Source organism: Dipodomys ordii, unplaced genomic scaffold (assembly GCF_000151885.1).
Source record: "Dipodomys ordii isolate 6190 unplaced genomic scaffold, Dord_2.0 Scaffold128, whole genome shotgun sequence".
In the NCBI taxonomy this organism is placed as follows: domain Eukaryota; kingdom Metazoa; phylum Chordata; class Mammalia; order Rodentia; family Heteromyidae; genus Dipodomys; species Dipodomys ordii.
In genome coordinates this window covers 2,710,340-2,734,901 of record NW_012267344.1, presented here as the reverse complement: position 1 = coordinate 2,734,901, position 24,562 = coordinate 2,710,340, and the positions used below count along the sequence as shown (strand labels likewise).

At 42.6% G+C, this 24,562-nt stretch overlaps 1 protein-coding gene across 1 annotated transcript in view; it reads left to right on the top strand.

Annotated features, from left to right (window-relative positions):
* Positions 1-6,603: 6,603 nt before the first annotated feature.
* Positions 6,604-24,562, top strand: part of Golga4 (golgin A4) — a gene marked incomplete at its 5' end in the record, with an annotated part of 65,340 nt that continues 47,381 nt past the window's right edge. The window contains 7 exons of the mRNA XM_013030261.1: positions 6,604-6,696; positions 14,017-14,082; positions 15,290-15,601; positions 17,514-17,561; positions 19,158-19,214; positions 21,665-21,763; positions 22,526-22,658. Coding sequence (XP_012885715.1) covers positions 6,604-6,696; positions 14,017-14,082; positions 15,290-15,601; positions 17,514-17,561; positions 19,158-19,214; positions 21,665-21,763; positions 22,526-22,658 — 808 coding nt within the window. The remainder of the gene's footprint in view (positions 6,697-14,016; positions 14,083-15,289; positions 15,602-17,513; positions 17,562-19,157; positions 19,215-21,664; positions 21,764-22,525; positions 22,659-24,562) is intronic.

The following is a 24,562-nucleotide window of genomic DNA, read 5'->3' as shown; positions in this document are numbered from 1 at the left end:
CGTTTCTCCCGCTCGGCCCGGGGCGGGCGCCGCAGCCGCGTGACCTTGGCCGGAGTCGGGGATCCCGCGGCCCCCTCGTCCCCATGCCTCAGCTCCAGTCACAGCCCGCCCCGGCCTCCCCACTCCCCACTCGGGACGGCCCCTCAGCCCCAGGCCCAGCTCTTTGGCGGTGGCCCCGGGACTCTCCCGCCTGCCTGGCTTCCGACCCCAAGTCCTCCGTCCTCAGCGCTGAGTAGCTAGGACTGAACCATCACCACCCCTTGCACCCTGTTTTTGTTTTTGTTTTTTTTTTGATCCTACTTTTGAGAGAGTAATTCATCTCATTCTTTAGTTGGATTTTTTAATTTTGAATATCCGATTGTTAAATTCCCCAGGACTGTTCCTTACTAACTTCGGATCTTTCATAGCATTCTGATTGCTGTATAAAGTTCCTATTTTTTTTAATTTCTTTAAATAGGGCTTCTTTCCCCTTTGTTTTCATGCTTTCTTTCATCTGTATTATTGGCTTTATTAGTTCTAGATCTATTTTATATTGCTGAGCCTGTTTTTTTATATTGGATTTTTTTTTGTTTGTCCTTTACACATCAAATTCTCTGGACTATAAAATCCAATTTTCAAGGCTCTCAACATCTGGTGTTGTGTGCAAGTGTGTCATAGAGACGCATTAGGATTCATTCTACTTACGGGCTAGAAACCGGTTATGAGGAGAAACAGGCACACATTAGTTATCGGAAGTCTCTTTAAAAAGTTAATTCGGTTTCTTCCAGAGAGGCGTGCTGTTTGGGGAAGGAGTCAGATGTTCTATTCCTAAATTTCTCAAACCAAAGCAGGGCTGAAGATGTGGGCTCGAAGGTTTTTACTGTACACTATGTCAAGTATCACTTACACCCTCTAAATTTAGCCTCACTCCTTGCCTTTCACCCCTCTTTCTCCGTGTTAGAATCACTCAGTCTGAAGCCTCATTGCTTCAGAAAATGAACCCATGGTTCTTCGGTGGCTACAAGTCTAAGTGGACATGATATTTGTAGTTGATCTGTTTTTGGTCCTACCTCTGAACTTTTGCGTCTTACTTATCCCTTTTGCTTTAAATCCTAAGACTTGCTTTGATTAGTGTAGTTGGCACTTAATATGGAATTTCCTAGTAATAAGAATACCTCAATTTGGTGGTTTTGTTATCTTTAAGTGTGTTATGCAACATGAGATTAATTCCTTTTTAATCCTTATTTTGAGGGTAAAGTTGTTGAAACTCTTAGAGTTATTCTGGATTTAAGAGTAACTGTGTTTGTCAACTTTACAAAGATTTGTAACAATATGATGAAACCACTTCAAGTAAGTTGTGAATCAGGGACTGGGAGAAACCTGTTGATTGACAATATAGGTCAGAAAGTATCTCAAGAGCTGTTTGGTAGGAGTCAGGAACCAAGGGTGTAGTTCAGTGGTAGAATATTGGCTAGCATGGGTGAGTCTTTAGCTTCAGCACTAATTTTGAATATGAGTATGGCACCAAAAACCTCCACAAAGTTTCTGTAAAATCCTAGCAACTTAGGAGGCTGAGGTCTAGTTTGAATCCAGCCTGGGCAGGAAAGTCTGTGTAACTCTCCAGTTAACCATCAAAAAGCTGTAAGTAGAGTGGTGGCTCAACTGCTAGAGCACCAGCCTTGGATTAAAAGGCTAAAGGACTGTGCCCAGGCACTGGGTTCAAGCCCCAGTACCAGAGCGCACGCATGCGTGTACACACACACACACACACACACACACACACACACACCCCTATTTTATTGGTGTCTCCATGTGAATTTTATTACTGTTTTGGGGGCTTTTTTTGTTTTTTACTGTGAGTCCAAGATAAATCTGAGCAAGAGTCACATAAAAAATACTGCAGAAAGCTGGGTATCGGTGGCTCACACCTGGTAATCCTAGCTACTCAGGAGGCTGAGATCTGAGGATTAAGGTTCAAAGCCAGCCCCAGCAGGAAACTCTAAGATACTCTTATCTCCAATGAACTACCAGAAAACCAGAAGTGTTGCTGTGGCTCCAGTGGTCGAACGCTGGCCTTGAGCTGAAGAGCTGAGGGATAGTGTCCAGGCTCAGAATTTAAGCCCCAGGACCCACAAAAACAAAAAAAGGAAAAGAAAAGAAAAACTGCGGAAATGGATAAGGGAATTAGAAGACCTTTGTACTAACCTAGATCTTAGAATACGTAACCGGAGCAGGCTTCAGATTAGATTATAAACCTTCCCTAAGCATCCCAAGATTCTCATGTTCACATAAGGAAATTGGGGACGACACCTCTCTCCTGCTTACCTTTCAGGAGGGTTATAAGGATGAAAAGTAATGAAAGTCTGAAATTATTTGTAATAGTTGAACATTTATTTGTTCAACAGTTGCTGTAAGAGTCATGCTGGGTGCTCTGTTTGTCTTTCTTGCGATAAGTAACTCTGCGTGGTTGAAAGACAGTACTTCCGGTATGATGAGGACATGCCAGGATTTGTGGTGCGCATGGGAAAACGTTTCTGGAGACATTAGGCCAGCACCTAAGGAATCTTCATGGGCAACAAAAGCAATGGTGTTAGTCAGGCGCCTGTCAGCCCAGCTACTCAGGAGGCTGAGATCTGAGGATCACAGTTCAATGCCATCCTTGACAGGAAAGTTCATGAGACTCTTATCTCTAATATAAAAAAGCTGGAAGTGGTGATGTGGCTCAAGTAATAGAGTACCAACCTCGAGTGAGAAAGCCAAAGGACAGCACCCTAGGCCCTGAGTTCAAGCCTCAGGCTTGAACATACATACATACAAAAATGGCACACATAAAAAATACAATGGTATTGAGATGATAGGGCTTCAAGATAGTCCTAAAAGTGACTGCGTTCATTTTTGACGTGGATAAGAAATTACTACAATTTGAATTCTTAATAGCCTGGTTCACAGTCAGAAGGCTGGAAGGACAAAAGTAGGTTCTCTGCTCATGGTCGTTTTGGCTAAAGTCAGGTATTGACCCGGTTCTGTTTTTTGTTCACTCTTGCCAGTGTTGCCTACAGTGATCTCTGTTCTCCTCTGCCCCTAGTTTGGAATCTGGATGACTGTGAGTGTTGGAATGCAAGACTAAGGGACTATGAGGAAATTCAACAAGTTTTCTTTTTTTGGGGGGGAGGGGGGTCCTGTCGTGGGGCCTGAACTCTGGGCCTGGGCGCTGTCCCTCAGCTCTTCAGCTCAAGGCTAGCGCTCTACCACTTGAGCCACAGTACCGCTTCCGGCTTTTTTCTTTTTGCTTATGTGGTGCTGAGGAATTGAACCCAGGGCCTCAGGCATGCAAGGCAAGCGCTCTACCACTGAGCCACCTTCCCAGCCTGGAAATTCAAGAAGTTTTCTATGTGTTCATGAGAGTAACTTAGATTAGCTGGACACCTTGTGGCTACCTCTAGCTGTTCAGGAGACTGAAACCTAAGGATCGAAGTTCAGAGCCCGCTTGGGCATAACAGTCTTGGAGACTTTTATCTCTAATAAGATAATAAAAACCAGAGTCCTCTTCCACGTGAACAGTTATGAAAGAATTCGGTCCACTCTTGGTTGGAGGACTGAGGTCCTTATTTCTTACAGAGCATCGAGGAGAGGGTCACTTTTAGCTCCTACAGGCTAACAGTTTCTTAGCACTGTGTCTTTGCAGACATTTTGCTTTCTTCAAGTGCAGTAAGAGTGCATCCCTGTCCTCTCAGGCCTGACTCTCTAGATCCATATTTGGAGGGCACAGTTGATGAGGTTAGGTTTACCTAACTAATCTTTGGTTGCTGCAGAGTGATTGATGAGTAATGTAACGTAGTCACCACAATAGGCACAATTTTCACTGCTCTGGTATGCAATCAGCTGGCAAACAGTCACATTCATTTTGAACCTGGGCATGTGATTCCCGGTTTCCCTAGCAAATGGCTTGGAAATCTGACTTCTCTCGACTGAGTTTTGTTAGAAGGAATGTAAATCTCTGTAGTATCTTTTTTTCTCCCTTGAGGTGCTGGGGTTGAATCCAGGGCTGTGCACATGCTAAGCAAGCATTCGTCCTCTTAATCCCTGTTTTTATGAGGCTGTGTGTGTGTGTGTGTGTGTGTGTGTGTTGGAATTCTTAGGTGCAGCAGAATTTATTATTCTAACTTGGTGAGCAGAAAAAGAATTGATTGAAACATGTTGAGGTGAGGCACCAGTGCTCAAGCCACTGTAATCCTAGCTACTCAGGGGATGGAGATCTGAGAATCACGGTTTGAAGCCAGCCTGGCAGGAAAGTCTGCACAGCTCTTATCTCCACACAGAAGTTGTAAGTGGAGCTGTGGCTCAACTGGTAGAGCCACTGTCTTTGAGGGCAAAAGCTAAGAGGCAGCATAAAGGGCCTTCGTTCAAGCCCCGGGACCCGCCACACATATAACAGTAATACATTTGATAGCTGACCATTTTCTTGAGGGTTTTTTTTTTAATTTTTTTATTGTAAAGATACTATACAGAGGGTTACAGTTACATGAGTGAGGTAATGAGTACATTTCCTCTTGAACATTATTACCCCCTCCATTGTTTTTCTTGAGGTTTTTATAAGCTAGGCAGATCGTTACATCTGGCCTCAGCAGGGAGATTACTGTAACAGAAGACCTTGTAACCATTGTAACTTGGACCCAGCATCCCTTCCTCTGCCATGCAGCTCAAGTGCACAAGACTGCCAGAGGCTCTGTTCCTAGGCTGGCCAGATGAGGAGCGTCCATAGTTTGTGTCTCTTAAGTCTGATGTGGGTGTGTCTGATTGGCTGACCTCAGGTTTCCTGCTCCAGACCGGAAAGACTGGGTTATTAAGCTTTCTGAGTTCTAATGTACAGACTTGCAAGACATGTCTATAGAAAAATAAATTACTAGACTTGTGTAAATGCTTTCCCTCTTCCTCTAAGGTAAATTGTTCTTTTGTTGGTGGTGTCATTGTTGTTTTTGTGCCTGTGTCAGGTCTTGAACTCAAGTTTGTGCTCTCATGTGGCTTTCTTTCTCATGGTGGGCACTCTTGCACTTGAGCCATGTCTCTGGTCCAACCTCTTGCTGGGTAATTGAGGAGGGTGTGTCTCAAACTGTCTGTGAACTGAGATGCCTCAGGTCTCAGACTCCTGAGTAGCAAGGGTTATAGGCACTAGTCCTTCGTATCCAGTTTAAACTGTTCCTTTGATATAAAGAACTTTCCCATTCATAGACTACAGAAAAACAGTTGTATTTCCTATATGCTTCCATTACAAACTTCCAGTCCTCAATGTAGCTTCAAGTATGAAGTAAGGATGTGTTTGATGTCTCCCCTCACCCCAGCAGGTGGCTATTTAGCCCACATCTGTGCTGATGTAAGAGATGCGTTACACTTCTCCAGAACTTAACTATTGAGCGCGTGTGTGCGCACATGTGTGTGTGTGTGTGTGTGTGTATCACTGCAGTATTGCTTTTAATTCCAGAGAAGTGACAGATCAGAGTCCTGCTCGTTCATTCATCTATTCATTTATTCAGTGCCCTCTGTATACACTACAAAAGGCATACACTACTCATTTCTATGGACAGAGGAGCTCAGATCTGTGCTGCCACAGCTTTAAAGGAGGTTGGTCTTGCAGGTTTGGGCTCACCTTTGAGTAGACCTCAGACATCTCCTTTACTTTTCTGTGGTGAGTTTATAGTGAGGATTGTGGTGTCTGGGCTTATCTCAGTATATGTATCTGGAGTGGATCCAAGTAGGTCTAGAAATGGGCAAGTTATATTATACCATGTATTTCATATAGTACTGGATACTTAAGAAACCTTAAACGTGAAAAACCAAAAGCCTTTTTTTAAAGAAATGAACTTTCATCACTGAACTCAAAATTAGAACTCACTTTGTTTCATAGAAAATTTGCAAAGATCATCATGCTCATTTGCTTCTCAGTTGACTTCAGTTTCCTCAAATATTGTTATTTTAAAGTCCCATCATAGCCTTTTATATTAAAAGAGACACAGTGTGCAAAACAAGTTTATTTTGAGAAGAGTATGGTTGCACATGTCTGTAATCCCAGCACTGTGAGGAGGCTGAGACAGGAGGTTTCCAAGTTTGAGGTCAGCCTCAATAAGAGAGTGAATTGAAGGTTCCCTGGGCTGTGTGGTAATAGACCAACACGGTGTAATATTGTAGTTATAGATGGTAACAGAGTCTGCCTCATAGGCAGCCTGAGTCTTACAGTTGGTTCTGTTTTATTCTTTACTTTTTAAAACTGTGTTTGTGACGGGCGCCGGTGGCTCACGCCTGTAATCCTAGCTACTCAGGAGGCTGAGATCTGAGGATTGTAGTTCAAAGCCAGCCCAGGCAGGAAACTCTGTGAGACTCTTATCTCCAATAAAAACCACCAGAAGACTGGAAGTGGTGCTGTGGCTCCAGTGGTAAAGCACTGGCCTTGAGCTGAAGAGCTATGGGACATCGCCTAGGCCCAGAGTTCAAGCCCCATGACTAACAAAAAAACAAAATTGTGTTTGTTTCCTTTCAGTGATTTATAGGCATGGGTAGAATAAAGAACTGACAGTGATCAGTAGTGATCAATATAGTCTTTCTAATTTGTATAATGATTTTGAAATACAGGGACCCTCCACCTCTTCAACACCAACCAGAGCTAGAAGCAGAGCCTCTTCATTTACAGAGCAACTTGATGAAGCTGCTATCCCCAACAGAGAGGTAAGATCACATCTTCTAATATTACTCCTCACAAGAAGTCACTCTAAAATGTCATGCCACTGACGATAACAAAGTGAGAAAGGGTTTTGACAGGCCAGCAATTTAATTCCTGGGTATGGATAACACCGTCTTTTGTTTGGAAATAGAACTGATGCTTTTGTTTTTCCTTTGTGTGCCTGTATCAGGACTTAAACCCAGGGCCTTGCACTGGCTTAGTTTTTCCACTCAAGGCTAACACTGTACTACTTGAACCACATCTTCACTTCCAGCTACTTGCTGGTTACCTGGAGATCTGAAGAGAAGAGGGTCTCGGATTTGTCTGTCTGGGCTGGCTTTGAACTAGGATCCCTCAACTTACGCTTTTCTACAGTGTTTGTCTGAGAACTTTACTTTCAGAGGATGACATGCTTTTGGAATAATCTGGTAGAAGTTGTTTCAACATGGTGTAAGGAAATTTCCTGTTCAAACTGGTTAATGAAAGCTGAAAAGTAACTTAACTGGGTTCACATAAATGGTGGGACTTGTTTGGGCCAGTACTGGGGCTTGAACTCAGGGCCTGGGCACTGCCCCTTAACTTTTTCATTCAAGGCTAGCACACATATATTTGAACTACAGGTCCAACTCTGGCTTTTTTCCTGATTACTTGGAAATTAGCGTCTCATGGACTTATCTATCCAAGCTGACTTCAGACCTCAGTCCTCAAACTTCTGAGCACCCACCTCCAGACTTCTTTTTTCCTAAGATTTTCTATTACTTTTTATGTTCTGTCACACAAATACAGAAAAGAGATGACTTGCATTCCAGCTGTAGAGTAACTTAATACAAAGTGAATCTCCATGTTACCACCATTGCTTTAGTGCTTTCTCCCTTTCCCTAAGAGATTACCATGCTGATGGTGTGTGTGTGTGCGTGCGCGTGTGTTTGCGCGTGCGTGCATACGTATACACTTAGGTGCCCATTCTAGAACTGTGGCTTAGACTCTGGGAGTAAAGACTGTCCCTTAGCATTTTTGCAAAGGACTGGCACTCTACAATTTGAGCCACAGTTCCACGTCTAGATTTTTAGTGGTTAAGTGAGAGTCTCACAGACTTTCCTGCCTGGGCTGACTTGGAACCTTGATGCTCAGATCTCAGCCTCCTGAGTAGCGAGGATTACAAGCATGAGACACCAGCACCCACCCACATAAACTTTGAATAAGATACTTAAATTCCACGCAAGAAAGGAAAACAACAAAGTAAAGCACAACCAGGATTGCAAAACAAACCTAAGAATTTTGGTTGGACTGGGCACTGGTAGCGCATGCCTCTAATCCTAGCTACTCAGAAGGGTGAGATCTGAAGATGGTGGTTCAAAGCCATCCAGGGCAGGAAAGTTGTGAGAGACTTACCTCCAACGAACCACCTGAAAACTAGAAGTGGCACTGTGGCTTAAAGTGGTAGAGCACTGGCCTTGAACAAAAGAGCTCAGGGACAGCACCCAGGCCCTAAGTTCAAGCCTTACAACTGACAAAAAATCTTTTTTGGTTGGGGTAGCATTGAATCTGTGGATTCGTTTGAAGGAAGTCTCAATATTGTGAATCAAAATTGGTAATTTTTTTATAAAAATAGTATCATAGTGAGGCTTATACTCAGATATTTATAATGCTATTTATTGGATATGTTTCTTGGAGTGGAGTTAGATTATGTACAAATTTAAAATGTTGAAGCTATTTCTAGTGGTGCTACCCTTGGGCTGGACAGTGACTATGAGTGCTGTGTTCTCTCTTCCCCATGTGTGGGCCAGCCCCTAACATAACTGCAGACGCATGGGAAGGATGGAGCATTTGGCAGGAGTAAATCCAGGGGCGGCCGTTGGCACGCTCTGGGACACCCACAGAGCCCATTCAGATGCCACCAGCTTCATTCATCATAACCCCGTGTGTTTTTGTGTTATTTCTATGCAACTTTAACACAGGTACAGATTTGTGTAATTTCTACCGTCAAAAAAAAATCACTCTAAATATGATTTACTAAGCATTCATGATTATCAGTGTTTTGGTGTGTAGCATAGAAGTCACTCGAAGAAAATGAAGTATAAAAGAATATACCAAATAGATCGAAAGAAGTAGTGCGGTAGAATTTATCTTTAAGACATACTTTTCTTTTTCCAAGGTTTTGGCTGCACACAGTGGCTCACACCTATAATCCTAGCTACCTTGGAGGCTGGTGGAGATCTAGGTTCAAAGCCTGCTTGGGCTGGAACTAGAGGCATACCTCAAGTGGTAGAGCACCAGCCATGAGTGGAAAAACCAGAGGAAAGTGCTAGGCCCTAAGTACAAGTCCAGTACTAGTGCACACACACATATACACAGTTTCTTCTCAGCATACTCAAAAAATAATAGTTTTGCACATATTGTACAGATATTTGTGTGTTTAAGTATATATGTGTATTTGGTCCTCTATAAACACTACGTTGCAGCCTGTTTGAGTACATAAAAGATGAATGAACTGGTACTGTGGGTATGCATGACTCAAGCAGTAGAATGGTTGGCCCTGAGTTCAGTCCTCAGTACTGCCAAAAAAAAGGGAGGGGCTCATATTTATGAATGTTATTCCAAAGTTTGTATTCTTTACATTTTTATGATCATTTTACTCAGGTATGATCAACATCTAAAAAACTATATGTATATCTCGTATATGCAACTAAATAAATTTGGGAATTAAATATATACTGGTGGAGCTATCACCTCCCAAACTTTCCTTTTGTGTCCATTATTGTCATGACAATTGTTAGGGCTAAGGAGAGTTCACACAAGTTGTCCCTTTATAAAACATTTAAGTACACAGTAAGATATTGACATCTGTCAGCATTATACTTTATTAAAGAGTCATAGAACTTACCTTGCATAACTGAAGCCTTCTATTTTGTGTTATTTATAATGGTATGAAATTTTACTTCAGATTCCAAACATGATGTACACTATAGTCCTGGTTGTATATATTGTTTGTCTTCCAGTTAGCAGCTTGTTTATAAGTTGGGTATCCAAATCCAAACTAATCAGTTCATCTCTTATGGCTGAACATTTCTAGCAACTGGGTATCCCTATGGGGGAGGTGGTGTGGTGGTGGTGGTAGTGGTGGAGTTGGTGGAGTTGGTGGTGGTGGTGGTGATGATGATGATGATGATGGTCACACAGTGGGAACACATTTCAACATGCCAGTATGACTTGTATTTCATCATGCGTTTTATTTTTGTACCTCTGCTGATTACACTGAATGAGACAGCTACTAGCTGGGATGATAGCAGAGCCTGCTTTTCTCTCTGAATATACTATCTTTGCTTTGGATTCCTCCAAACAGCCTAAAACACAGAATGACAGTGTGGTGAGTCCTTCCATGGCTTTTCTGCATTCCCTCTGTAGGACAGCAGCAATAACGTGGCGATTGCACAACTAGATTTTCATCTTGCTCTAGTCACTGACTCTTTCTGTAAAGCATCTTTCTAGTGGCCTCTTGCTAACCTACTACTATCAGAGCCAATGGCTGAGTTGTGGTGGCTGTGGTGCTTACTGACAGCTTTGTAACAGCAAAATAACAAAGTAGCAGCAACACAGGAACAGTCTGCACTAACACACACAGGCCAGGGTTACTGGGCCCAAACTCCCCAGGTTTCTCCCTCAGGAATGGTTACTCTTAACTGAAAGAAAAAGAAAGGAGTACATTGTTTGACATCTCTGTTTTGCTCTTGGTAGTAAGCCAAGACTATTTTGAGATATGATTTACATTTTGGAAGAAACAATTCATTATTACACAAATTCATCATGAACAGCTCTGGGAAAGTATATGGCTTCTGTGATAACAAGCAACTGTTATTTTGCAATCACCAGTAATAAGTAATTGTGCTATACTTTGCAACTGTTGGTTTTATGAGTGTAAGACACCTGAAAGAAAATAATGTCATTTATCTGAATGGATTCAATTTTAAACTGTGTAATTTTTTTTGTAAATTTTTTATTTAGGGAAATTAGGCGTTTTCTTCTTTAGAGTCTCAGGTCAATTTGTAATTAGCAAGCTAAAATTTAGAAATATTTACCCAGTAAGGACAGCTTTCAGTGTTAGAGTAGAAATGAATGGAACTGGGCCAGGGGCTCACGCTTGTAATTCAAGCGACTCAGGAGGCTGAGATCTGAGGACCGTGGTTCAAAGCCAGTGGGGCAGGAAAGTCCATGAGACTCTCCTCTCCAGTGAGCTACCAGAAGTGGCGCTGTGGCTCAAGTGGTAGAGTGCTCGCCTTGAGCTGAAGAGCTGAGGGACAGTGCCCAAGCCCAGAGTTCAAGCCCCATGGCTGACCAAAAGAAAAAGAAAAGAATGAAACTAATGTGATTTGTCATCAGTGCCAAGTCATCATTTCTGAACTTGGTTTCAGAGAAGAAAGCTGCTTAGGGAAATAACGGGGCAGTGGGTAGTAAGAGCTATATTAGACATGGATGTCTGAGAAACTGGCATGTCATTGGCTCTGGCTACAAGTAATACCGCATTGTTCCTAAACTGGGGAGTGAATCAGGAGTCCCAGTCAGAGAAAGCTGAGCAGTTTACTTTTTTTTTTTTTGCGTCCAGTTGTGGGGCCTGAACTCTGGGTCTGGGTGCTGTCCCTCAGCTCTTCAGCTCAAGGCTAGCGCTCTACCACTTGAGCCACAGCACAACTTCCGGCTTTTTTCTTTTTGCTTATGTGGTGCTGAGGAGTCGAACCCAGGGCCTCGAGCATGCAAGGCAAGCGCTCTACCACTGAGCCACCTTCTCAGCCCCATAGGTACATAGCTTGGCCTGCAAGCAGTACTTTTTTTTTTTTTGGGTCCGGTAGTGGGGCCTGAACTCTGGGCCTGGGCGCTGTCCCTCAGCTCTTCAGCTCAAGGCTAGCGCTCTACCACTTGTGCCACAGCTCCACTTCTGGCTTTTTTCTTTTTGCTTATGTGGTGCTGAGGAATCGAACCCAGGGCCTCAGGCATGCAAGGCAAGCGTTCTACCACTGAGCCACCTTCCCAGCCCAGCAGTTTACTTTTAAAACACAGAGGGGCCTGGTGCTGGTGGCCCACACCTGTCTTCCTAGCCAGTCAGGAGACAGAGGTTCTAGGATTGTGATTCAAAGCCAGCCTAGGCAGAAGTCCATGATACTCCTATCTCTAGTCAGCACAAAAATGGAGTTGCGGCTCAAGTGGTAGATAGCCAGCCTTGAGCAAAAAAGCTGAGGGACAGTGCCCAGGCCCTGAGTCCAAGCTCTTGTATCTCTCTCTCTTTCTCTCTCTCTCTCTCTCTCTCACACACACACACACACACACACACACAAAACAAAACACAAAAGGATATGTTTTATACTTGAAGTAGTTGGAATAGAAACTTTAGGAAAGAAAAGTGTCTGGTGCCACCCCTGCTCGGGAGGCTGAGATCTGAGGATGACAGTTTTAATCCAGACCCTGCAGAAAGTCCATGAGACTCTTATCTCCAGTAAATTACCAAAAAAGCCAAAAGTGGAGCTGTGGCTCCAAGGGGTAGAGCACTAGCCTTGAGCAAAAAGAAACCCAGGGACAGCCCCCAGGACCTGAGTTCAAGCCCCAGGACCAGCAAAAGAAAGAACTTACATGCCCAACTCTCATAAGTATAGAACATAAAGTTCATTTGAATCTAGTATCTGTTTTCAAAAATGTTACCACTGTAAAAGTGGAAGGCTTTAGACTCTTTGAAAATAAATTTCAGAGCTAGGCATGGTAATGCCAGCTACTTGGGTGGCCTTGCTACTTCAGAGATGGAGTGAGTCTGGAAGGTCCCCAGGTCAGGACCTTCTCCAATCTCAGATAACAAAATACGAAATGAACAAGAAAGGGAGGAGGAAGGAAGGTAGATAGGAAAAGAAGGGGAAGGGGTGGGGAGGGAGGGAAACAGGGAAGAAGAAGGAAAGACAAGGGAGAAGGAAAAAGAAAGAGAAAATCTTTAGTAAACTAAAAGCCTTTTCCTAACACATTAAGTTTCATATTTGTCTGATAAAAAAACTTTTCTCCCCATATGATGAATGTATAGAGTAGTCTATGTCATAATAAAAATGAAGTGAGAATCTAATTCGATGATAAGTTTTTACTGTATCTTTAGTGCTTGGCTTGGCAGTCAAAAAATGATTATAGAAAGATTGAAGATGATGTACTCAAACAGGTTTGGTGGGGAACCTGTGTGTACTGTCAGATTAAATAAACATTAAAACTTGTTTCTTATTACCAAAGAATTTCCTCCAGGAAGTGGTGTTGATGACTTTGAGTATCGCTCAGTGTTGAGCTAGCGCCATAGACGTCTCTTGGGAGAAGGCCTTTACACTGTCTCGACTACATAAGGACTTAGCAAGCACTTATCAAGAGCTTACTAAAACAGATATTAGGTGTTGAGCACCAGACTGAAAATGCAGAACGGGTCCTCTGAGACTTTATAATTTAATGTGCTGACAAACAGGTCAGTGTGTATTTACAGTGCAAAAGAGATGAGGTTTCGTACAAGCAAACATACACATTAAGAATGCATTTGTGTAACAGGTGCGCCAGATGCAGCAATGCAAGTGAATTTGAAGCCAGGTCTTTGTGGTTCATGCTGATAATCCTAGCTACTCAGGAGGCTGAGATCTAAGGATTTTGGTTCAAAGCCAACCTGGAGAGGGAAAGTCCCTGAGACTCTTATCTCCAGTTAATAACCAAAAAGCTGGAAGTGGAAGTTGTGCTCAAATGGGAGGGTGCTTGCTTTGAGCCAAAAAGCTCAGGAACAATGAACACTCACTGAATTCAATCCCCAAGACCAGCACCATCATCCCAAAAAGAAAAATAAAAAAAGTCCAAGGGTCTCCCTCCACTCTCCAGTTGGCCATTAAAAAGCCAGCTGTGGGTTTGTGTCTCCAACCTGGAGCAAAAGAAGCCAAGGGGCAGCACCCAGGCCTAAGTCCAAGCCCCTGTATCAGCACATACACCAAAAAGATACATTGTTTGGAAGTGAAGCCAATCATTTGAGCATTATTTTATCATGGGGAACAATCACATTGCCTCTGTTTTATAGTTTCCTCTTTGAATCTTGCTGATTGAATCCCTAAGGAATTTTGTCGTGGGAGACTAGTGAGTACTGTGTACTAATCTTTGCTATTGGGTTTCACATAGTACAGCAAAGTGGATTTTCTAAATTGCCATACTAATTTTTCCTTGCATGAAAATATTCTAATAATGTGCAATTACTAATTGTGTTTAATTGCTGAAAGTATTTTATAGGTCCTGATACCTTTCAAAAATATTCCTTTATAATACTTCTTTCTTTTTCTCAGAATGCATCCACCTATGCTGTGAAGTCCTCAGACAGTGTTAACAGAAGTGAATTATCCACTCCTCAGGTCTGTCACTAATGGTATTTTTTAAAAACAAGTTCCTTCAGAGTGTGGGCCTGTCTGTTATGGTTACAGTCCAACATTCATTCAAACGATGATGTTCAAATATGTGATACCATATGTTTATTAACTATGGATTTGTTCCTAGTTTCTTGGGAAAGTTTACATTTATTTACTTTTTTATTTATTTTTGCCCTGGTACTAGGACTTGCACTCAGGGCCTTGTACTTTTCCTTAGTTTTTTTTTTTTTTTGCTCAAGGCTAGCACTCTACCACTTGAACCACACCTTCACCTCTGACTTTTTGGTGTCTCATTGGAGATAAGAGTCTTACAGACTTCTGCCTGGGTTGGCTTTGAATCATGATATTCAGATCTCAACCTCCAGAGTAGCTAGCAGTACAGGTGTGAGCCACCAACTCCTGACTAAAAGTTTTAAATGAAAGTAATGTCCTATTATTTCTCATTTATAAAATTACTGGCATGGTGAAAGTGAAAACTTTAAAAATGATAAAACCAATTTCTTTTTACAGATTTTTCTCCTACAGTGTATATTATCAAACTGAAAGATGGCACATTCTAATCTGAAAGAGTGTGGGAAAAACTAATCAAAAAGTACAAATTGAAATCTGTCAGTATCACAATTTAGTAATACAGAACAGAACCTATATTTATTATCCAAATCCACTCAGCTACCCAACCTAGAGACAGATGTTGTTAGTAGTCCAACTCCCTTTAGTCCCTTCTCCATGAGGGCACCACGAGCTAGTCTTATGGAGCGCTGTGTAAACAGAATCAAAACAAAAAAAGAAAGGGGGGGGAATGGAAAGGAGAAATGGAAGGGGCTAGTGTCTATCCTTCAAGGCTTATTCTAAGTCAATGAAAATGTACATATAAGCTGAGCACCAGTGGCTCATGCCTGTAGAGATGGAGATATGGTTCAAGTGATAGAGTGCCAGTGGTGAACGCAAAAGTGAAGTAACTGTGTTAGGACCTGAGTTCTAGTCCCAGTCTCAGCATGTACACACACAAAAAGAAGTTACCCAATGTCTGTCTGTCTGTCTTCTCTCTTTCTCAAAAAACAATATAGACACTATCAACAACTGAATTTGTTACAGCACAGATCACTGCTGGGTCATAGGAGATAATAGAAGAGAGAGAGAGAGTGTGTGTGTGTGTGTGTGTTGGAACTCACCTCCCTTGTTTTGGTTGCAGTCAGCTGACACTCAGACTTTTGCTCAGAAACTCCAGCTGCGGGTGCCTTCCATGGAATCTTTGTTTCGAAGTCCTGTAAAGGACTCTCTCTTCCGATCTTCTAAAGAGTCTTTGATCCGAACATCTTCCCGCGAGTCCCTGAATCAGCTGGACCTGGAATATTCTGCAGCCTCCTTTGATTCGCCTTCCGACATGGAGAGTGAGGCTGAGGATTCCTTAGGGAATTTTGATAGTCTCAACAAAGAACAGTTGATTCAGCGATTGCGAAGACTGGACCGAAGTTTGAATAGCTATAGAGGAAAGTATTCTGAGGTAGGAACCTGCCCTTTTGGCTTGTACCAAAACATTTCCCCTCTGGCCACCTGTTCTCTCATTTATAGAAGAAAGAAGGTAAATGAGTTTTACTCCTGTGAATCGATTGTCTAAGCTACTACTGATCTGTGGCAGTATTTAGTGGGAAATTTTCCATGACATAGAGATAGAGGGCCTGTGACAAAATGCAGGTTTTGGAGGAGAATGTGGTCTACAGTGCTTTTCTTTTCGTTGTTGTTGTTGTTGGTTGTGGGGTCTGAACTCTGGGCCTGGGCACTGTCCCTCAGCTCTTTAGCTTAAGGCGAGCACTCTACCACTTGAACCACAGAGCCACTTCCAGCTTTTTCTATTTATGTGGTGCTGAGGAATCGAACCCAGGGCCTCATGAGTGTAAGGCAAGCACTCTACCACTTAGCCACCTTCCCAGCCCCATACTGCTTTTCTTTTTAAATATCCCTTCACTGTTCTTAGCTCCCTGTTTCCAAGGTTACACAAGCAGAGAATTGAGTATCCCCAAATTAAGCTCTTTTGCCAACCAAATTCTTATTACTGATGGGAGTTCATTTTCAGTAGTCTTAATTGGTTCATTCTAAGTTCTCTTGTATTTAAACTCTTTGTCTAAAATGAATCTTTTTGGGGGGAGGGGGAAGGTGTCAGTACAGGGACTCAAAACTCAGGGCCTGGGTGTTGTCCCTCAACTCTTCAGCTCAAGGCTGGCGCCCTACCACTTGAGTCACAGCTCCACTTCCAGCTTTTTGCAGGTTAACTGGAGATAAGAGTATCACAGTTTTCCTGCCCAACCTGGGTTCAAACCATGATGCTCAGATCTCAGCCTCCTAAGTAGCTAGGATGACAGGTGTGAGCCACCGGTATCCAGCTCATTATAATGAATCTTTTAACTCCTAAACCCTTGAGGATGACATAGTACAATCCAAGCACTTTGTTTTTAAGATAAAATTTATCAGTTGTCTTGCCTCTTGGGTTCCTTTCTATTGCAGTTAGAGTAATTCTTTAGGAAAGCATTTGTGGATTATATTACCCATGGCTTTAGGCAGTTAACTGTCAGATCAACCTCTGAATTAGGTGGAAAAATCCAGACAAATGTGCCTAAAGTGACATTATAAAGATACAGAATTTTGGGGCTGGGAAGCAAAAAGAAAAAAGCTGGAAGTAGTGCTGTGGCTCAAGTGGTAGAGCACTACTAGCCTTGAGCTGAAGAGCTGAGGGACAGCACCCAGGCCCAGAGTTCAGGCCCCACGACCGGACCCCCAAAAAATAAAGAATTAATATAGAGAGAGAAAAAGAGAGAGAATTTTACCATTATTAGATTTTTTTATATTTCATATTTTGTATGTTATTTAATATTAACTGTTGTGTATCTCATTGGGTTTAATCATCTATAAAGGACCCTGATCATTTCTGACTATTTTTCTTTTTTTTTTGGTCAGTCTTGGGGCCTGAACTCTGGGCCTAGGCGCTGTCCCTCAGCTCTTCAGCTCAAGGCTAGCATCCTACCACTTGAGCCACAGCGCCACTTCCAGTTTTCTGAGTGGTTAATAGGAGATAAATGTCTCAAAGACTTTCTTGCCCAGGCTGGCTTTGCACCATGAACCTCAGATCTCGGCCTCCTGAGTAGGTAGGATTACAGGTGTAGCCACTGGTGCCCGGCTCAGGAAGTGTTTGAGTCTCTCTTTTATTTGAGTAGTTGTACAAAGGTGTTTGAACTCAACAAATCAGTTTATAAGTACAATACATTTGGTCTTTGTTACCCGTTCCATCGTTCCTTCCCAGCATCACAATCATTACCCTGAAGTAGTTTATTAACTTCTACAGCAGGATGGTTTAGCTAGGTTTGAAAACTTAAATTGCATTTGTTGAGAAATGACTAATGTTATTGGTGTATTTGTTGTAGCTTGTATCAGCTTACCAGACTCTTCAGAGAGAGAAGAAGAAGCTACAAGTAAGTGGAAGCACTATACTGGCTATTTTTGACTCCTGCATCCTTTTAAAAGTAGATAAGATCTTCCAAGGAGATGCTGCCAGCCCTTTTTAGATTATACTGTTTAAATCATACTGTTTAGCCCACTTGACCACTTCTGGAGATTTCGATCATCAGTGGAGGACCCAGAGGTTTTTCCTTATTATTTAGGGAGGTATAGATCCCTGTACTGGTCAAGAGTTTGAGATTCATTTCAGTGTTTTCCCAGTAATTTGGTCTTCCAAGTAAAGTGTCACACAGCTTTCTTGGTTTTGGGTTTTCTTTTCTTTCTTTCTTTCTTTTTTTTTGACATATTCAGTACTTCCTGGTTGTTCTTCAGAGCTAGACACTGCATTTGTGCATTTGTTATTTGTGCTGTAGCCTTACATTACACTACAAAAATCTCCAAGGAAGTTTACTGTCTACTCCAGTGTACAAGCTGTATTAAATACTTTGAAGAAAAATGGACCAATCAGATATAGTCTACCAGTGCCCAGCTCTCACTTTGTAAGTAGGTTTAAGTTACTGGAAAGGCACTCCCCAAAACAAACAAAAAGCTCCTTGCCAACAATGAAGCAATATATTAATTGCTATAAAGTGAAATACAGCACAAATGTATTGCCATATATGTTACTGAGTTGTTGTTAACGTGTATTTCTACAACTGGAAGTGAGATTTTTTTTCAACCTTCTGTTTGTTTCCTTTATTTTCTCAGTAGACATCTCTGATGTTTTCTAAAGGCTTTTGTTATTTCTATATCAAGGTCTTTCCAAACAGTTTCTTCCAGAAAGAATAACGGTTTTTGGAGGCTACTCTAGCTCTCAGTCAAGTAGTTGAGATAAGAAACTCTATTCTTCTGGATGACCCCCTTTCCTTTCTCTCTCCCTCCTGCCCTCCCTCCCTGTCTCCATCTCAGTTCTTTTGTGCCAGTACTGTGGCTTGAACTCAGCCTGGGCGCTATCTAGCTCAAGGCCTGCACTCTGCCACTTGAGCCATACTCCACTTCCCGATTTTTGCTGTTAGAGATACAAGTCTTACAGACTTTTCTGCCGGGGCTAGCTTCAAACCATGGTCCTAATATCCCAGCCTGCTGAATTGCTGAGAATTCAGGGTAAGCCACCAGCACCCAGCTTGCACTGTTGTATTTTTGAGATGGGCTCTTGCTTCTTGCCTGGGCCTGCGCTCGACCATCAACCACAATCTACCAATTATAGGTTTTCCGTCACAACTGGGTTATAGGCACACACCACCTCACCCAGCTTCTTTCTGTTGAGATGAAGTCTCACAGACTCTTCTGCCTTGCCTGGCTTGGAATCTTGATCTCTTCCATTTTCAGCCTCCTAAGAAGCTAGAAGTAAGCATAAACCACCTATGTCCCAACTAACTTTTAACAAACCTCACCATGGTCACAAATCCTTGACATTTTCAGTCCTAGCCTCCAAAACCGCCTCTTCTTTGAATAAGTAGTTGTAATATTTTAAAAACAGTTTGTTGGTGTCTTGTTTTGTTTTAACTAGTGTTGTATGCTATGTCATGCAGATCTTTAACTGATTTATTCTTGTGTTGTTTCATATGAAGGGTATATTAAGTCAGAGTCAGGACAAAGCACTTCGGAGAATTGGAGAATTAAGGGAGGTAAGTTGTAATGATTAATACTTGCAGACAGAACTTTGTTCTTTTATACTTACCAAATTATTGGATCTGCTAAAATAGTTTCATATCCACCTGGTTATAAGAACACTCAGCCAGCTCAGCCTTACAGTTTTTGTGGGGGTTTTCTATGATAGAGGTTATGTTAAGGTTAGTGACATAAGTACACATCTTACTTTGCTAGGTGCTGGTAGCTCACACCTGTAATCCTGGCTAGTCAGAAGGTTCTTTGCACTTCTTGGGTGTGATTGTCCATAAAGACTAGGTGGCCCTCCTGTGTGTCTTTCTGCCCAGCCATGTGTGGGAGTGGGCGGAACCACTCGTGGTTATATCTGTACCCTCAGAGTGCTTGGTGGGTGTTGTCCTCAAGTGCATCAGGTCCCTGGCTTTTCTCTGCTTGTTCCTGTACAGGCCTTGGTAACTCATTCTTCCCTTCTCCCTAACCATTTGTGTTTTGGTGTGTGGGGAGATCTTAGTACATATTTTTGTTGTGAAAATTCTTCACAGCTTTCAGCTTGCTGTTGTTTGTTTCCTCATGTTTTCTTTTTCTTCTTTTTAAAAAATTTTTTTTGTCAGTACTGGAACTTAAACTTCAGGTCTGGAGCTACTATAGTAGGCTGCACTCTCCAGCTTCAGTCACATCTCCAGTTCTGTTTTCTTCATGTTGTTTTCAAGACAGGGTTGCAGGCTGGGAAGGTGGCTCAGTGGTAGAGCGCTTGTCTTGCATGCATGAGGCCCTGGGTTCCATTCCTCAGCCCCACATAAGCAAAAAGAAAAAAGCCAGAAGTGGTGCTCTGGTTCAAGTGGTAGAGCACTAGCCTTGAGCCGAAGAGCTGAGGGACAGAGCCCAGGCCCAGAGTTCAGGCCCCAAGACTGGACCCTCCCCCCCCCCCCAAAAAAAAAAAAAAAGACAGGGTCGCAAACTTCTCTGCGCTGGCTGGCCTCAAACGGCGGTCTTTCTGCTTGAGATAGAATTGTAGGAGCAAGCCACCAGCTCTTGACTTCAACTTGATACTTTTTGTTTCTAAATTGTTCAATTTTCTTTGCATGTTTGTGTGTGTGTGTGTGTGTGTGTACACATATATATGTATGTATGTACTGGTATTGGGGTTTATACTTAGCTGTCTTCTTCACAGCTGGTGCTCTGCCACTTGAGCCATGCCTCTAGTCCAGTATTTTGCTGAATAATTGGAAATAGTCTTGATGTTTCTTCCTGGATGTGTTTGAATCTTGATTGTTCAGGTCTCAGCCTCCTTCATGAGTAGTTAGGGTGACAGGCATGAATCACCAGCTCACTTAGAGTTTTTGCTTAAAGCTGATACTCTACCACCTGAGCCATTCTAGTCAGCATTTTTCTGGATTCTTCCCTGGGCTGGCGTCCTGAGTGGCTATGGTGACAGGCACAAGCCATCAGCACACTGTCTACATCTTCAGATACTTTTGTGTGAGTGTGCTGTTCCTGGGACTTGAACTTAGGGCCTGGGTGCTGTCCCTCAGCTTAAGACTGGCACTCAACCACTCAAGACAAGCACTCTATCACTTGAGCCATAAATCCACTTCCAGCTTTTTTTTTTTTTTGGTCTGATTAATTGGAGAGAAGAGTCTTAGGGACTTACCTGCCTAGGCTGACTTTGAACCACAGTCCTCAGATCTCAGCCTCCTGAGTAGTGAGGTTTATAGGCGTGACCACTGGTTCCCAATGATCTTCATATTCTTTAAGGAACAAAATTATTGGCCCATGTTAATGAGTTAACCAGTATTGGTGTCTTATGTGCCGAGTATTTTCTAATTAGTTCTAATTGTTATTTCTGGCATCCTATTTTAATTTGTTTTGTTTTGGTCTATCATGGGGCTTGAACTCTGGACCTGGGCGTTGTCCCCATCTCTTCAGCTCAAGGCTAGTGCTCTACCACTTGAGCCACAGCACCACTTCTGGTTTTCTGGTGGTTAATTGAAGATAAGAGTCTCACAGACTTCCCTGCCTGGGCTGGCTTTGAACCCTGATGCTCAGATCTCAGCCTCCTGAGTAGCTAGCATGACAGGTGTGAGCCACTGGCACCTAGCCTGGCATCCTGTCTTAAGAGGTGAGCAAGCCAGGGGCAAGTGGCAGGAGGCTGGGATCTGAGGCTCTAGGTTCAAAGCCAGCCTTGGAAAACATATCTGTAAGACTCTTCTCTAATTAACCAGCCAAAAGCTGGAACTGAAGGCTGATTCAGGTAGTAGAGTGCCAACTATGAGAGGAAAACAGAGCAAGAGATCAGAGCCCTGAGTTCAAGTCCCAGTTCTGGTACCAGAGAGAGAGAGAGAAAGGGAGAGAGACAGAGACAGACAGACAGAGAGAGAGGCGCATAGGCAAATCTGTGTTAGCTATATCTTTAAATTTTGGAAACTTTTTGTTTCTTTTGTTTCACACTGACAATTATAAAATCTTTTAGGAGCTCCAAATGGATCAGCAAGCGAAGAAACATCTCCAGGAGGAGTTTGATGCATCTCTAGAGGAGAAAGATCAGTATATCAGCGTTCTCCAGACCCAGGTAGAGGATGGAACTGAGAAGTTTTAATGAATTAGGTTGTTTTCTGTTTGAAGTGAAAGGCTGTTTTCAGAAGTGTGTGCCCCCCCCCTTTTAAGGATAACTTGGAGTGTTACATCTTTTGATTATTTGTTATACCACAGACAACTGTCACAGATTATAATCAGCTACATTGGGAGTATATTTTATATTCTTCCTCCACTGTGGTAGCACTGCTATTGTTTACTCTGTCGCCTGTTGGTTTGTTTTTATTTTGTTTTATGCCCAGACTGGGGTATGAACTCAGGGCCTCATACTCTCACTTGGCTTTTTCACTCAAGGCTGATGCTCTACCACTTGAGCCACATCTCTGCTTGTGGCTTTTTGCAGGTTGGTTGGAGATAAGAGTCTCTAAGATTTCTCTGCTGGTGCTCACTTGGATCTCAGCCAAATGAGCCAGCGATGCCCAGCCAGCCTCTGTCATTTTGTTGATGTGGTGGTAGTGGTGGTGCCCATCCTCAGGCTTGAACTTGGGGCCTGGGCTCTGTTCCTGAGCCCTTTTTGCTGAAGGCTAGTGCTCTACCACTGGAGTTACTGCTCCGCTTCTGGTTTATGCCAAGTGCATGGGAGATAACAGTCACATGGACTTTCCTGCCCAGGCTGGCTTTGAACCACGAGCTTCAGATCTCAGCCTTGAAAGCTGCCAGTGCCTGGGTCCCTGTATTTTTTTTAAAAGAAAATATTACTTCTGTGCTTTCCTCCCCGTAATGAAATATTTTATTTTAGGTTTCTCTCCTGAAACAACGATTACGTAATAGCCCTGTGAATATTGATGTACTAAAACCTCTCCCTCAGATGGAAACTGAGGCTGAAGTTGACACTAAGGAAGAGAACAGAGAGGATAATGTAGAGGCAGTAGGTAAGCATCTTTCCTGTTGAAAGTTTAATTTGCAAAACAGATGAGAGCCAGACACTGGTTGTCATCGTAGCTACTCAGGAGGCTGAGATCTGAGGATCACAGTTGGAAGTCAATGAGCAAAGAACCACAGTATGGCTCAAGTAAAGCATAAAAGCTAAAGCAGATTGGAAGGTCCTGAGTTCAAGCTGCAGTGCTACCACCGAAGCAATGAGAAAGCAGTAGAGGACAGAATTGAGACATACAGACAAGAGCTGATTAAAAAAAAAAAAAAAGTAATGAAGTAAGTGCCCTCAGTCTTAGCATTCCCACAAAAATGCAGAGGTTTCTGTTGTCCTTTAGTAATTTGTTGGCTAACTTTTAGGAGAAAGTAAGTAATTGTTTTCAGACTTGATTGTTGCATAAGCTACAAGTAGCAGTTTGTTTTCAATCTAATTGAAAATGATTATGTTATACTATTATATTGATAGCAGTTCCTAGATTTCCTAGAAGCACGTCAGTCCATTTCAAGGTTAATAGATAATTCTAGGGGCTGGGAAGGTGGCTCAGTGGTAGAGCGCTTGCCTTGCATGCATGAGGCCCTGGGTTCAATTCCTCAGCACCACATAAGCAAAAAAAAAACCATAAGTGGTAGAGCGCTAGCCTTGAGCTGAAGAGCTAAGGGACAGCGCCCAGGCCCCACAACCGGACCCCCCCAAAAAGTAGATAATTCTATTTACAATTGTTTGGATATTTTATTTATTTATTTTTTATTTTTTTGGTCTGGTCGTGGGGCCTGAACTCTGGGCCTGGGTGCTGTCCCTCAGCTCTTCAGCTCAAGGCTAGCGCTCTACCACTTGAGCCACAGTGCCACTTCCAGCTTTTTTCTTTTTTGCTTATGTGGTGCTGAGGAATTGAACCCAGGGCCTCAGGCATACAAAGCAAGCGCTCTACCACTAAGCCACCTTCGCAGCCCTGTTTGGATTTAAATTTCATTGTTTATATGTGTCTATATTTGAATATGTCCATATTTGTCTATTATTTTGTTTTAACTGGAAAATATAAAAAAAGATTTTATCTCAAAGTTCGATTGTTACCCTCCCTAAATTTTGAGTCTTCCGTCTTCAATAAAAATTACTACTTTTTTTATTTCCTAGGTATTTGATTGTTTTTTTAGACAAATTGGCTATCCATTTTCATTTCCTAGGTTTTTGTTTGTTTGCTGAGACAAGTTAGTTTGAAGCACGTTACAGATGTACCCTTCCAGGTTAATGGGATTGCAGGCATGTGCTGCCACCCTGCCATCCTGGTCTTTTCCCTTTCAAAGAGACTTCACATTTTTTTAATCTAGCCAGAATCAGAGTATCTTACTGAGCAGCTCTCTGAGCAGTCAGTGTATCAGAGGATTTGCAGTTACTCTGAGACGTAAAATGTCACTCAGAAATGTAATGAAATGCAGAAGACCATATCCGATCTCATGTCAGGAAGAGATTAGAGCGTGGTTAGAATCAATCTTTAATAATCCTTTGGAGTTGGTATTGAAGATCACATAATTATGAATAACAGAAAGTAGTTGCCAAACTTGTTGGTTAAGAAAGGTGGATGCAATCAATGTTAGTTCTCTTCTATGCCATTGTAGCCTCAAAAAGGGTGAATGCAGCCAGTGCCTATAATCCTAGATACTCAGCAGAATTCAAAAGTCCAATGAACTGCCAAGAAGCTGGAGTGGAGCTGTGGCTCAAGTAGTAGAGCACTCATCTTGAGTAAAAAAGCTCTGGTTCAGCCGCGCTGGTGGCTCACGCCTGTAATCCTAGCTACTCAGGAGGCTGAGATCTGAGGATCGCTGTTCAAAGCCAGCCCAGGGGCTGGGATGTAGCTCAGTGGCGAAGCGCTTGCCTAGCAAGCGCAACGTCCTGGGTTCGATCCCC